General features: G+C 34.5%; 1 protein-coding gene across 1 annotated transcript in view; it reads left to right on the top strand.

The window, feature by feature from the left end:
- LOC145258225 (uncharacterized) overlaps positions 1 to 16,900 on the top strand; it is a 371,050-nt gene that overhangs the window by 109,631 nt on the left and 244,519 nt on the right. The window contains exons 7-8 of the mRNA XM_080116177.1: positions 1,725 to 1,864; positions 10,622 to 10,780. Of these exons, the coding sequence (XP_079972303.1) occupies positions 1,725 to 1,864; positions 10,622 to 10,780 (299 nt within the window). The remainder of the gene's footprint in view (positions 1 to 1,724; positions 1,865 to 10,621; positions 10,781 to 16,900) is intronic.

Genomic DNA, 16,900 nt, shown 5'->3' with positions numbered 1-16,900 from the left:
TCCCCGGACATGGCCGATTCGCCTGTTAGTATCCTGGTTGACAGAAAAGTTCTTCCGGTTTTTAACTTATTAATACAGATGAACATATTTTGGCTCCAACAAAAATTTATTAATTAAAACAAGCGCCATCAGAATCAACGCACTTTTGCCAACGCAAAACAAGTGCATTTACTTAGTAACGTTCTGATAGCGATTAAGAAGCTAAATGCATTTTTGATATCGCTTAGGTTTTTGAAGCATTTCTCACGCAGAAAGTTGTCGAGATACTTGAAAAAGTGGTAGCCAGTAGGTGAGAGGTCTGGAGAGTATGTAGGATGAGGCAGAGGTTCGTAGCCCAATTTCTTCAGCTTCTGCAGGGTCAGCTTAGCAACGTACGATCGGGCATTGTCGCGGAGGAGAATTGGGCCTTTTCTGCTGAGTAATGCTGGGTGTTTTTGTCGGATTGTCTGGTGCATTTCATCCATTTGTTGACAATACTTTTACGCCGTAATTGTTTCGCTTGCATTAAAAAAAAACCAAAAAACAAAACCACCAGTCAGCATGACCTTCTATTGGTACAAATCTGGCTTCGGGAAGTGTCGTGGAACTTCCTCGGCGTCTAACCACTGAGCTGAGTGTCACCGGTTATCATAACGAACACACTTTTCATCACAAGTCACAAACCGACGGTCAAGAAACGGGTCGTTCTAGTAGCGTAAAAGAAGGGACGATGACACTTCATAACAGCGTATCTTTGGTTGTTCTATTCGTGAGGCACTCAGTTATTAAGTTTTTTGTCTTTCCAATCTGTTGGAAATCCCCGTATACGTTACGTCTAATTCAAAAGTAAGTTCTCGAACAGTTGTGTGCGGATTGGCTTCGACTACCGTTCTTAATTGATCATTGTCAACATCCGATGGCCGACCACTACGCTCATTATCTTCAGGACTCTCGTCGGCGCTACGGAATTTCTTAAACGATTATTGCGTTCGGTAGTGGTTTCTGTGCCTGACATTTCATTGATATCGCGAGCTGTTTCAGCAAATTTTCGACCTAGCTTGAATTGAAATAAAAAATTGTGCGAATGTGCTTTTTTTCCATCTTGTATTCAACGTTTTGTAAAGAAAACATAATTGTTTTAAAACAATTGCAATTTAAACGATTAGATCGAGCGAAAAACGCTCTTCAAATGATATAAAAAGTAAAGGTATTATAACGAAAACTCTGTCTAACTGACAATAATATGGTTGTCTTCAAGTCCAACGTAAACAAGTTCTTGATGAGGCGTCCCCTTAAGTAATCCAATTTACCCAATTCCCACTACAAACAATTACTACGATATTTCCCATTAACTACTGTACACTCATTAACCCTTATCCTTGAGTAGCTTCTGGGCCTTGATAAGTTGTGACTCCTTTGTAAAAAAAGCCCCCTCCCCCAAACATCATTGTAAATCAAAATTAAAAATTCCGCAAAGACCTTCTTGTCAACTTAATATAAATATATATGCTATGACGTCATTTTTTAGGTGTTAATTCTTTAGGTGTTCATATTGGGAAGTGAAAAAAAGGAGTAATTTGATTGAAAATTTATCCGGTCCAAAAAAAAGGAAAAAAAAAATTTTTTTTTTAAGTCGTTACTGAATTTTGAGCACAATACAATAGTTCGAATAATCCATGTAATACGAAATATCAATCCTCATCTCTCAAATTCAGAAACTAATAATTTCTGTTTTGTATTTTTAGGTGATGGTCTGCGATTAAGAAATTTGTTAAGCCTTCGCCTTGATCACAATAAGTTGACTGAAATAAAGTGCGTTCAACTTTGTGGATGTCCAAATCTGCGCACACTGAACGTTTCCCACAATAAACTCACCAACTTACAGGTAAGTATATTTACCTATCTAACCACCGCAGCAAAGGTGAACACGGTTATGGTTTGTTGCGGGAAACCCAATCTCCCGAAATAGGTGACCATCAGAATAGCAAAACACGTGTAAGACAGTAATGAACAACTATATGCATCCGCCTAAATTATAATTAAAAATTAAAGATACGAAAAATAAAAACTGACTGAAAAATAATCGCAAATTATGCATGTGGATTAATTATGTTCCTTGGATAATTAGAATATAACTTACCAAAATCTATCTATCTATCTATCTATCTATCTATCTATCTATCTATCTATCTATCTATCTATCTACTTCTACTATTATATAAAAGGAAATTTATCTGTGTGTGTGAGTTCGTTCCCTATGGACTTCAAAACGGATGTGCTGACTTTTAATGAAATTTTACTCAAATGTAATTTATGTATCTAGCAGTGTTCTTAGCTAGGTTTTGTATCGGAATGTCTTCGATAAGAATCGAAAATCGATAATCGAAAAAACAGACGAAAGAAGGAACAGACGATTTTAATCAAAATTAACACTTTTTTACAGTCTAAAATCACAAGTAATCTTGAGAAGTTTTATCACCAGACTACAGAAAGGCCCGGCATATAAAATCGACAGTAGCTTCTTTTATATGACAGGGGCGCGTTCGAAATGAATGTTTCTGTTTAGATCTCAACTGAAGTATGATACTTGATTTTTGCATTTTAAACTCTAATTCAATCCGTTATATATAAAATAATTTTATAAAATCAACAGTAGGTTCTCTACAGTGCAATCTAGACTACAATGTATTGTGAACTAACTTACTGTAGGGAGGCACGTGTAGCTCTCCCCCATCGGTGCTGAACGATGGATCCCCGATTAGAACAGGTAATCAATCAATTTGATTGAAAAATAGGTGATTTCATCGATTTCAATAACAATTAAAATATGGAAGCATAAAACATTCATTGATCATCATTCTATTCCCTGCTAGTATATATATATATATATATATATATATATATATATATATATATATATATATATATATATATATATATATGCAAGTTTGTGTGTACATTACTAAGAAGTAATAATTTGAAAGAACACACATGTAAAAAGAATATCTTTAAGGTTTCGAATTCAAACGTTCTTACTAGAATTGTCAGCAACGACCGTGGCGCAAAGGATAAAGACCTAAGTTATAATGAGTTCTATATAACGATCTTCTTGTAAAAAAATTAAATACTTGATACTAAGAATGCAATTACAAATCACTTAACGAAACGAGAACAAGCTACTCACGTGAATTTAATAAAGGATTCCGTGAAAAATTTTGTGCAGATTCCAAGTCCGATATAAAGAGCCCTGAATTCGATAAAACGCTTCTGAAGAAGTTCGGATTAAACCTACCGAAAAGTTTAAATAATATTCCAAATGAGATTCTAATGATCCAAATAATGCAAACATGCAAACGATCAATCCTATATATATATATATATATATATATATATATATATATATATATATATATATATAAAGCTGAATATGTGTGTGTGTGTCTGGTCACGAATAGGCTCCTATATAGTTGACTATTTAAAAAAAACTGATTACATATAATGCTAGAAGATGTATCGAAACACTGGAATGGGTATGTTTGATCTGGCAGAACGGTGATCCATTAAAATTGTGGGGTCTGCGTTCGCGCATGGTCCACAAAATATGGAAATAAAAAATTAAAAAATTAAAAAAACTAACGTTTACAAGTGTTTTTGATATAGATGTACATAAAATACTTTGATAAGTATGTTTTAACTTAAATAGGGATGGTATAATAAAATTGTGGGGTCTGCGTTCGCGCTTGGCCTCCATGGAATGGAAATAGGCACAAACTTTAATAAAGAATTTTCATATCTATCTGCGTAAGTATACTTTGATAATTATGTTTCAGTTTGAAGAAATATGGTATGATAAAATTTTGGGGTATTCGTTCGCGCCTGACCTCCATAGGATGGAAATATGTCACAAAGTTTAACAAGTTTTTTTTAATATAGATCCACAGAATATTGTGATAAGTGTTTCAGTGTGAACAGGTATAATAAATTATGGAGTTATCTATTTTATTTTTACTTTCATCATATTTTGCTTTGGTTTTGATATCCCCAAATTCGAAGCCATCTCTTTACAACCCTTCCTTTTCATAACCTATCATACTTTCATAAATCAGAGTCCATTTTCTGTATTGTGTTTTTGAACCCAGTCAACGACGGGTACTTTTGCTAGTATATATATACATATATATATATTTTTTTTTTACATAGGCGTCACCACTTATCAAGACCGATAGGCCACTCAAGGATAAGGGTTAAAGAGTGTATAGTAGTCAAAAGGACAATATAGTAATCGATAGTAATGGAAGTTCGGTAAATTTTTTAACTTAAGTGGAACGGCTCATCAGAAACTTGTTCACATTGGACTTGAAGACAACCATATTATAGACAGCTGGAAAGCAGGAAAACGGAAGACAATTCCACAGGCGTGCAGTTTTAAGAAAGAAGCTTTGATCATGGAATCTATGTTTAGGTTTAGGCACAGATAAAGAGTGGGGAAAATTATTGCCCATATGTGGCAACAGTACCCCATCCTTGGACGTATCTGGCTCTTATATAGATAGAGAATTGCATCAGCAGTGAGATATCTACTGGATCGATAGAAGGATCCGACCATTTTTCCAGCGGCCTTGGCAACAGATTTGATGTACGTATTCCATTTAAGATCAGGAGTAAAGGTCAAGCTCAGAAGCCTGTCAAAACTTGAGGCCTCCCCAAGACGAAAGCCATTCATTTTAATTGATGCCAGATGGGGATCAGAACGTTGATGATGTAAAGATAGAAGCTTGGTTTTAGATGCATTAAAAGTAACCAGCCACTCCTTTCCCCATTGTACAACGTGATCAAGATCAGAGGAGAGAGAATCAGAGAGAACTTGGTCGTTTACTGTCTTAGATGTGCTACCATAGATGGTAGTGTCGTCAGCAAAATTGTCTACGAATGATGTAAGGATGTGATTTAGATGCATTAAAAGTAACCAGCCACTCCTTTCCCCATTGTACAACGTGATCAAGATCAGAGGAGAGAGAATCAGAGAGAACTTGGTCGTTTACTGTCTTAGATGTGCTACCATAGATGGTAGTGTCGTCAGCAAAATTGTCTACGAATGATGTAAGGATGTGATTTGGAAGATCATTAATGTAGATCAGGAAAAGAGTTGGGCCCAGGATGGACCCCTGAGGGACCCCAGCATTTATACTGTGAGCTTCTGATTTTTGCCCATCAACTACTACTCTTATGAACCTATCAGAGAGAAATGATTTAATAATTGAGAAGACATTTCCAGCTATACCATAGCTGGAGATCTTGTGCAGTAAACCTTAATGCCATACCCTATCAAAGGCCTTAGATATGTCAAGAGCAATTGCCCTAGAAAGGTTGCCTCTGTCGAGAGATTCGCTAATCCTATAAGATATAACTGTAAGCACATCTGCTGTAGATCTAGCAGAACGGAAACCATATTGTGTGTCACTAAGAAGGTTATTTTTGCTGAGATGGTTGATTACTTCTCTATTTAACACAGATTCCAGCAACTTACTCATGACGCACAGGAGACTTATTAGCCTGTACTGAGAGGGGGATGAACGATCACCCGAATTCTTAAATACAGGGCATACTGATGAGATTTTCCAGGGTGATGGGAAGCAGTTTTCCTTAAGACAACGTTTAAACAGTTTTGTAAGTATGGGTGCTAGTTCTAGTTGAAGTTTTTTGAATACTATAATTATAATACCGTCATGGCCGGTTGCTTTACTGGAATCAAGGTTTTTGATTAGCTTGGCAACATCACGTACAGATATTTGTATATCACATAGTGTGTTTTTTGATACAGGAGGAAATATTGGGGGTTGGCGGCCTTGGTCAAAAAGGGTAGAATTGGCTGCAAAATTCTTTGCAAAGAGTTTGGCCTTGTCTGATGCTGACGAGATTAACTCAGGTCCATTGACGATAGTTGGGATATATATATATATATATATATATATATATATATATATATATATATATATATATATATATATATATATAAACGAAATATTTATGATTTGCATTAATTTTGATCCATAGTCTTTAAACACCAATGTCCCAAATTTCAATTTAATCTCATAAGCACTTAATTTAAGCTTAAAATTTAAGACGTTTTCTAGAATCCAAATCGTTTACTGGATTTGATCCAAATTAGAATAAGGATTCTAGACTTAATGCTTAGCATCAATATATCTTCGTAAGAGAACATCAAATTAGTGCGGTTCGTGGAATTCATTTCACCCGTTCGAGTACCGACATTTTTAACGTTTTTTCTCAATTCATAGTCAGATAGTCTTGCATAAGACTTTGATTTTAACAATTTTACTGCGTTTTTTTTCTCGAATTTTATTTGATGCAACTCGGTTTCGTATTGCCATACAGTTTTACGTTCTTCTGTTGTTGTAAAACGTCACGTGAACTGCTGAAATTCACCTGTTGTCATTGCTGTAAAATGGAGGTTAGTATCGTCATAACAAAGGAACCATACAGAAATTGTGTGCGTGATATATATATATATATATATATATATATATATATATATATATATATATATATATAGCGGTTAGATTGTATGCGTGTGTATATACGTGTTACATGCATTCGTCTATGATCGCCTAGCGTTGTGATAATCTAATCTAGAATTCGTTGTGTGTGTATGTACATATTTATTTATTTAAATACAGCTTATGGCTGGACAAAAATATATAAATACCTTTACAACATAAAAGACGAATAACAATTATTTAGGGTTTCAACATCTGACCAATCGGAAACATATCTGGTCCATCTTGTTTGTTTCAAATAAACCGTGACGGACTTGAAATGAATTTAACTATTTTTGCTTGTTTGTAGTCAAAAGTATGATTATTATGCAATAAATTAGAGAGTATGTATTCAGAGAAATGCTATTTCTTATATATCTTTTATGTTCATTGAGTTTTGTTTTCTAATCTGCTTTAGGTTTTACTAACATATGTATGATAGCAATTTTGGCAAGGGACAGTGTATATACTTGCATAGGAAATTGGTTTGTTTTGGAAATGTTTTGTTGTTTTTAATGTTTGTTTTATAGTTTGTGATGTGGTTTGTATGATTGGAATTCCTAGTTTGTTTATTGTGTTGCAAATTATTGTATTATTATTATTGTAAGTGCAAGAAGATGGAGCAGGATCATATATTTCATTGCATCAAAAATATATTTCCAAATATTTGTACTGGTGTTTTGTTTTTTTTTATTTCGTTCATCCCGAGGAAGTCTCGAAATAAAGACGAAACGTTGATAAGCATATAACTTGGTTTGTTCCTTTTTAATTTCTCTATTTCGTCGGAATACCATTTTCATTATTCTCTTTATCTCTTCTTATTTATTTATTTATTTATTTAGAGAGAGAAAGAGAGAGAGAGAGAGAGAGAGAGAGAGAGAGAGAGAGAGAGAGAGATAGGCATAATTCTTGAGAACCGTTTTAAGACCGCCTCGATTTTTTATTGTGCCAAATGTTTTTTTTCCAGTAACCCAAGAAAAAAGAGGCGAGAGAAAGAGAAAGAGAGAGAGAGGTAGAGAGAGGTGGGTGGGGAGGGATAGTACTAGAGAGAGAGAGAGAGAGATAGAGAGAGAGAGAAGGGGGGGGGGAGAGACAGCGAAGTTATTATGAGATAACGGATTAACGGAGCGAAAGATAGACAAATAGAAAAAGTAGGAGAAGCAGAGGGAATGAGAAAGGCAGAGAAAAGAAGGAGGACATGGAGATAGGCGTGAGATCATCTATAATATAAATCTCACCTGTCTGTTTAAATGTATGTATGTATGTATGTTTGTATGTCTGCCTAAAACTTTTGACAGAAGCAACGGATTTTCACTAGATCGGTATCGTTTTGAAGCCGACCATTCGGACGACAAAAATCGAAAAATTGGCCCAAAACATTAATTCCTTCACCCTCAACTGGGCACATTTCTACAAGGAGGAGTCGTTTTTTTCGACGATATTTTCGAAAGTCATCCCCTCTTTTTGAGTGTCTAGTCTTAATTAAAACCTACATCACTTCCGGTTTGGTGATGGACGCAACATCAAGACGTACATTTTTTTTTACGTTCTTTTCCTCCTTCGCGGTATGGGTTCGAGCCTGTCTGCCTAGTATCACATTTTTTTTTGGTTAACACACAGTTCCAAACACCCGGACAACACCGGGCACCCAGGCTAGTATAGATAGATAGTGAACGAGGATAAAGTAAGCTATATAGACGCACGCACGCGTACACACACACACACACACACACACACACACACACACACACACACACACACACACATATATATATATATGTTGTGGTGGCACAAATTCATTTGCATATGTGGATAGTAATTACACATAAATAGGAAGACTCAGTTAGTCTGAGTGTGTGTTCACCAGAAGCCACCGAAGGCCGCCGAGTGCAGATATGTTTCTCCAGCAAAACTCTCTTATTTGACACCATTGTGTAAATATCCGGTAAATATACCTTTTCCTAATACACTTCTTATTTGATCTACCTTTGTTGAGTCGTCATTTGTATTACTTTCTACGTTACTTGTTTCAACCTGCAAAATTAACAATAAAAAGAAAAAGAAAAAAGTGAGAATGAAAGAGACAAAGAGAAGTAATTCTTGACAGCTGTTTGACCAATAGTCAAAATTTTGCACAGATTCCCGATTTCGACAATATATATTTGAAGAAGGTTGTATTTTAAGTCGGCCGAAACATTGTGCAAATAACACTCAAGATGAGAACATTAGTTAAAATTATCCAAAAATAGTCACATATAAAATTGAACATTTATGCCCAAACAAGGAGAGGCTTAATCGCAATAATATCTGATAATAATAAAAAGGAAGAATTTACTTTTAATAGACAGAAAAATAATTTATTGTTCTTAGTATTCGTGTCAACTATTTTTTACTTTGTAGTTTTTTTTACAAAGGCCCGCAGGCCACTCGAGGATAAGGGTTTATAAGTGTACAGTAGTCAGTTGGAACATGTCGTAGTAATCGTTAGAAGTGGAAATTTAAAACTAAAATAGGAATTGATTTACGAGCACATAGCTGCTTTATTTGCAGATTCATGAGAATATGCGTGAGAGCAGGCGAGCTGATTAGTTTATTTTTGGTACTAATGCTGTATAAGAGTTGTGCTATCATCGGAAATATCAGGGTGATTAACAGAAATCCGCTTGAGATACTGAAATACCGATTACTGTAAAAATCACAAGGAAAACATTTGTTTGCTATTATTGGTTTGTTATATAAAAAAACTAAATATTTATCGTGATTTGAACAACAAAAAAAAATGATATTGATTTGAACAAAAAATCCCTAAAAAGTCATTAAAGAAGAAAAAAATCATATTAAAACATTTGTTTGCTATTATTTGTTTGTTATATAAAAAATCTGAATATTTATCTTGATTTGAACAAAAGAAAAAAATTATCTTGATTTGAACAAAAAAAATCCCTAAGAAGTCATAAAAGAAGAAAAAAATCATATTAAAACATTTGTTTGCTATTATTGGTTTGTTATATAAAAAAATCTAAATATTTATCTTGATTTGAACAAAAAAAATATCTTGATTTGAACAAAAAAAATCCCTAAGAAGTCATAAAAAAAGAACAAAAATCATATTAAAACATTTGTTTGCTATCAATTGTTTGTTATTCAAAATAAAATATCAATCATGAAACTTACGTTACAATGAATGTTTTTCTTGATTCAAATTTTAATTTTCAAAAAGTTTCGAACAAATTTTACAATAATTACTCCAGAATATTGCTTTCGTTTTCAATTAATATTTCACTGAATTTACTTCGTGCTAGGGATTTTTATCCTTGGCCCCCAAAATCAACAGATTAGAAACATTCCGTCGATTTTGCGGTAGGAGTTTAGTTCTGCGCAGTTCTAGGAGGTCTATTCTCCCAGGCTTTGCTTTCTCTTTTTGAAGAGGGGCTAGTTTACTGCTAATTGCCTAAGGAACCCTTACAGGGTAACGCCGATGGTGCTGCCCAGGAACTTTTTGCAGGTCAGAGTACCCATCCTCGGGGGCGCTAACTTCTCAATCCCACTTTCTAACACTAGTGTCTAAGTTCTTGCAGTGGAGGAGAACTAAACCACTAAATTCGTAATAAATTTTATAGTATATTTTTCATTGAAAAAAAAAAATAGCCGTAGTTTTTGCGAAAAACAGGAAAAAATATGGAAACTTTCATTCGGCATTTTCTGGCGTTTTTCGGACGAACGCGACGATAGCACGGTCCGTATACTGCATAAATATCTAATCTTTAATAAAAAATTATGCAATGTTTTTTTTTTTCGTTATAAAAGGTGGAAATTAAAAACTAAAATAGGAATTAATAAAATTTAAGTAAGACTCAACTCGTGCCGTTGTTTGATCTGATTTTTTTTTGCAAATTTTATTCTGTTTTATTTTTTGGTTTTATTTTTTTACAATAACATTTATCTCGAGTTTAACAAACGTAAGAAAACAATCGTTATTGATAAAATCAAAATTACTAATCCTCCTCTGGACAACTAGTTCTAAATAAGTTTATAATTTCATGCCTTATCAGCGCTATTTTATTAAATTCCCTCATGTATTTCAGATGTTGAAGGTTTTGCCTCATCTCGAAGAGTTGCTTGCAGCGAACAACAATTTAAAAGAACCTCCTGATCTGACCACCTGCCCTCACCTGAAGGAGATAGACTTGTCGGCTAACCAGCTTAGGACTCTCAATGGACTTCAGTTTGTGAAGACCCTCGAGGTGAGTAATTCTTAACATGATAATGTTTTGCGCTTCAGACAAATAGACAGATCAGAACACTATTTGCCGAAACGAGCGAAAAAGGCACCGTGTATATGTACGGGGGTGAGTGATGACTGGTTTTAGAGTCTCCCGCCGTATACTTGAATTTACATACTAATAAAATATTTGGGTTTGTCTTACAATAGACAGAGGTACGAAAAAGTTGTAAAGAAACAAATATATAAGAAATGAATGTTACCAAAGGCAAGGTAAGTTACTCTTCTATAAAGCTGGATAAGTTTTTAGTGTTTTAACTGATCTTAAAGAGTGTTTTAAGTGTGAAACGCAGGTAGTGCTGAGCGCTTCTGTTAAAACGAAAACAAAGATGGCGCCATGGTGTCCTCTATCCTTTGGAATCCCGAGAATCAATCACGGTGATATTTATTGGATGGTTTTTTATCAGTATTTTAAAATTTGACTGATTCTAAATAATATCTTTTTTTTTCTTCTCATATCACTTTCGTTTGGAATTCCTTTCTTGCTTCCTGTTTCACCGACTGCATCATCATGCAGACGTTTAAATGTAACGCGGATGAGTACATTACTGTACAAATCCCTATACAAGTGGTCCCCTATAAATCTGACCCATTTCACAGTAGCCCCCTTAGGCTTCAGTATATATGCGTCAACAAACCTACTTCATAGAGGACAAGAAGTACTAACGGTTTATGTACTTTATCTGTTTACATATATTTTATGACGCTATAACCGGGCAAGTATTAAAATGAACAAAAGCTAATAAAATACATCGACATTAAACTACTAGCATGGAGATTCGACGTTGCCCGGGATTGAGTGATGATCAACGAATGTTTCTCACTCCCATATTTTTATTGTCATCGAAATCGGTAAAATCACCCATTTTTCAATCAAATCGATTGATTGTCTGATTTAGTCGAGAACTCATCACCTTGAACCGATAGGAAGCTTCAAATGCCTTCCCGCAGTGACTTAGCCAACAATACAGTGTAGTCTACATTGCACTGTAGAGAACCTACTGTTGATTTTATAAAATTATATTTTATATATAATGGCTTAAATTAAAGTTTAAGATGCAAAAATCAAGTATCACGGTTCAATTGTGCTCTAAACAGAAACATTTATTTCGAACGAACCCTTGTCATATCAAAGAACCTACTGTTTTTATATGTCTGGCGTTTCTGCTTGTATGATAATAAAACTTCTCAAAATCAATTGTGATGTTAGGTTGTATAAGTAGTTAACTTTGGTAAAAATAGCCTGCTCCTTTTTTCATTAGGCTTTTTTCAAATATCAATTATTGATACTTATCGAAGACATTCCGAGACAAAGGCTCTCTTAGAACACTATCAGATACATAAAGCAGATTTGTGTGAAATTTCATAAAAATGGACCTGTTGTTTCAAAGTCTATAGGGAACGACCCCCCCCAGTTCATTTTAAATAATAGTAGAGTATTAGTTGAAAGCTGTAATAGAAAAGAAGAAAGAAATTTTTACTTAAAGGTAAATTCTTATGAGTCAGCATTTCTTGATCGACAACTTCTTGGTTGTTTTTCATACCAAGTCCTCGACAATCAGTCTGAAAGAGTTTAGGCCATTTGAGTTAGGAGGTTCCGTTTTTGTCGGACTGAGTTATGGTTCACACACACACACACACACACACACACACACACACACACACACACACACACACACACACACACACACACATATTTTAAGCCCTCCCCTCTTTGAGTAGAGTACTGTCGTAAATAATCTCACCCGCTTAATTGGCTGAAAAATGCTAGGCTCGCTGTTTCGTTTGTAAAGAGCGGTTTGAGCACTATAAAAGTGGTGGACGAATGTTTGTTTGAGATGGAAATTTGTTGAAGTCATTTACGGGCGCCGTCCCCGTGGGTCGATGGGCAGAACTGCCAGCTATCAATGCGATGGTTCTAGGTTCAATTCTCGGCTTGGGAGAGGTGCTAGTCTAACTACACTGATGAGTTGTGATACAACGAAATAGTACTGTATGTGAATGACTACAAATCTATCTATCTATCTATCTATATCTCTCTCTCTCTCTATATATATATATAGTGACCTGGATATAAGATACTTCTTCTCAGGGTCTTCTGACAACTATCTTATATCCCGGTTTCTTATATCCGGGTTAAGCTGTATACACAGGCTCTAATTTGAGACCAAGGAATATTCCTCGTATATTCGTTTTCTTATATTCGGGTCTCTGATATCCGGGTTACACTATGTATATATTATTTATAATAATAATCTGAAGCGCTCCTATCAATCTCCATCTTTCGATCTTGTGAAATACTTTTGCGGTGGGAAGGAGGTAAATAGTAACATTTCTAAGTAAAAAAGGAACCGGCGGGATTCAAACTTGACATATCAAAACCGCTAAGCCGCGGCGTTATACCCTAACAGCGTACCCCCCCTTTATAATAGATCTGCTCGTGCTGCTGAGTATCATTCATTTATTTCGTATAGATCAGATGGTTATTGTTGGCATTCGGTTCCCCAATATCTTTCCAGTTAGAATTCTTTTTAGATCCGTCCTCAACAATCAGTCCGTGACTGTGACTCAGATGGACAATTTTTTTAGTCGAATCGCAATATCCATCTTCTTTATCTTTACCTTCTCTTTTTGATGAAGGTTTTAGTTTATTGGTAATCGTCTGACGCGCCCCTACCGGGAAATGTCGATGGAGTTGTTTAGGCATTTTTTCATGCAACACCAAAGTTGTTTGTCTCTTTATCGCTGGCTTCTCAATCACTACCTTCAGATCTTGTGAAATCTTTCAGCGGTTTGGAGAGAGATAAATGAAAACATCCGTAAGTGAAAGTGGAACCAATTGGATTCGAACTGTGCATGTCCAAACCGCCAAGCCGTATCGTTATACCCTAACACCGCCACCTCCTTATAGTACATCTGCTGCTTTCATTCATTCCGTATGAATCAGATGATTATTGTTGGCATTCGTTTCCTTGATATCTTTCCAGTTAGAATTCCTTCTAGAAAGACATCTTGTACTTACGGAAGAAATAACATAAAGGTTGCCAACATCCATAAATGAAAGTGTTTCTGTCGAGTGAACTCTATTCGAATAGTTCGTGCCGTTAACGACGTAGACACTGTCACCTTCTTTCTAAAAATACTGTTCTTTTGTTGCGTGTGTAGATAGCAAATTGATTTCGCACAACTATCATCCACTTAAAGTCGACAGAGAGATTTGTGACACGTCGACATCACGAGAATATTTCGAGCACGTCAATATGTCCATGGTCACATAAAAATGAATATTCATTTTGCGCATTGAACTGATAGACTTTCTATAATACATTCCAGCGAACGATCGACTTGTTTACCTTGCCCAATATTTGTTGCCGTTATTTCCCGGTGACTCCATAATTATAGGATTTATTTTGTAAATATCAATTATGCATATATGTCGTCGTCGTCGTCGTCGTTTGATTCAACCAAAAAGATGGCCGAGATAAAGTTTTTGTTTCAATTAGGAAGATAAGTTCCTTTCTATATACGCGTTTAGGAATGTTTTCTTTTTTCAGTTTTTGTTCAACAAAACAAGGCATATTGCCACTAAAGAGTAATAAAGTACTGTAATAAAGCCCAAATATATAGGGGACCATCAAGGTGTTGAGCTGGACAGCGAGATATTTGTTAACATTACATTTAAATTTTTTATGTTGGTATGGTGGAGAAAACAGAAATGAGTCCCAAGAAAGAAGACTAGCAAGGTATAAGAGTAGCAAATCATCTGCCATCTAAGGATCTCTGCAGTAAAGGGGTGTGAGTTTGCTTCTACTCGTGTGGGTCAAGCTTATTCATTTTGACGGGATACAAGTGCAGTAACTTCATCAAACAATAATTCGTAAAATTACTTCTTAATAAAGTACCGGGATGAAAAACTTGGGGATGCGATAGGGATTGGGATTGGCAGATAGGTAACTATTAGGTTAGAAACTTTTTTAGCAGCGTGTCCAAAAAGCGGACGAGTAGGTGGTTCAATAGCTAAGATGTGGCAATAATATTCTATGCATCGGAAAATGATGCATTTATAAAGATATAGGATGCTGGCAAAGTCAGAAGTTTTCTAGCCCGGTAAAGGGAGTCTACTTTCTTTGTGGCAGACTAGGAAGCTTTTTCTAGATACTTATGCCACTTCGTGCGTTTTGAGAATGTCAGCTCGAATAATTTAAATGTGAAACTCTCGGGAAGAATGCTATCTGCCATAACAATTGGTGGTTGGAAACGTTTACTAATATTATTTCAACATTTATTTCTGTTGTTGATTCTCATATTTCCGTTATTCTTATTGGTTGAAACGCATGTGTTTCATGATTTGTAGCAAACTGGCCAGCAGAAACGGTTTTACTCATCAATGTTGACAGACGTTTGTTTTTCGAGTCGAAAGTAAAAAATAAAAAAAAAATAAAAAAATAAATAACAAATCCAATTAACGTTCATTTCTCCACGTGTCGGAATGATTTCATTCCTAACTTGTTTTAAGTTTTTATTTGCGAATAATCTAGTGCTAGCCCACTCGACAACGATCGCCGATGCTATGTGCCGTGGTTTCATTCTCCTTCGTCTTCCCTTCTGCCGTGTCGTTGTCTCTCATATTAGCGGCTGCCGAGGGGGTCGTGGCACCCACAGCTTCATAAGGATGAAAAATAAAATAATAGAAAATATATAAAACACAAACTCCCGATATATTCTGCAAAATCAGTAGCACTTTGTGTGTGTATGTGTGTGTATGTGTGTGTGTGTATGTATGTGTGCGTGTGTGCGTGTGTATATAACAAAATCGACTCTCTAAACAACATGCTTCAGATATTAGTAATCGTCTGCTGAAGCCTCTTTGTAGTCGGTTGATCAATTAATTTCCCCATCTGCTTAGTTACGATCTGCATTCTACTGTGTCCAACTCGCGACTATCCTCACACCCATGCCCGTCACAAAACCCAAACTATCCGCAAACTCTTCTTAACTGTCGTAAACTGTCGCAAAAGCCATCGCTACGTGCAGAAGTAACTCTAAAAAAAATATTTTGTTCCCGTTTACGCACATCAGTGCAAAATGACAAAGAAACAATGGAAATGTAGAACAACTTTGTCTTATTTCTTTAACTTTCTTCAATTTTATTAATTTCTTTAATTTTATTAATTTCTTTAATTTTATTAATTTCTTTAATTTTATTACTTTCTTTAATTTTATTAATTTCTTTAATATAATTACTTTCTTTAATATAATTACTTTCTTTAATTTTATTAATTTCTTAAATTTTATTACTTTCTTTAATTTTATTACTTTCTTTAATTTTATTACTTTCTTTAATTTTATTACTTTCTTTAATTTTATTAATTTCTTTAATTTTATTAATTTCTTTAATTTTATTACAGGCAACAATAACACTTTTCATTGTCACCATTTTCGCAATAATCATCATTACATCACAACTATCATCATTGTTGAAATGAACAGGACATGATATGATAGCTTATCTTTATTAGTTTCTCAGATTCACGTGTTACAATGTCGGGAAACTTTGAACTCGTTTTGTGACGTTTTTATTTTTTAAATGGCGCTTAGTACCAAATGGTTTTGGGGGCCTTATATAAAGATTACCCAACCTAACGACGGTTCATATGCCGTAAACTCTAGCAACCAACCAGGCCAATATTAATTCGTGTTTATAACTGGATGTATTTTGCACCTTAATATTTAAATACACAAAACAGCTTCGGATAATGATAAATTATAAAAGAAAAATAGTAAATTATAAACTATAAATTATAAATGATAAATTATGGAAAATCAATTATAAATTATAAAAAATAGATTATATAAACATAAATTAAAAATGATAAAAAATAAATTATAAATTACAAATCATAAATGAAAAAAAATTATAAATTATAAAAAATAAATCATAAATTATAAAAATGAATTATAAATACAAAAAAGTAAATTATAAATCATAAATTATCGATTATAAATTATAAATTATCATTCAACTCATGGAACATCAATTTATCTTCAGGAATTAAACACAAGCATTGTTATGTAGCTTACT

This window comes from Euprymna scolopes, chromosome 33, assembly GCF_053919585.1.
Source record: "Euprymna scolopes isolate OS-2025 chromosome 33, ASM5391958v1, whole genome shotgun sequence".
NCBI classification, from domain to species: Eukaryota; Metazoa; Mollusca; class Cephalopoda; order Sepiida; family Sepiolidae; genus Euprymna; species Euprymna scolopes.
The sequence above is the reverse complement of the archived record's forward strand: the minus strand, read 5'-3'. Positions and strand labels throughout refer to the sequence as shown.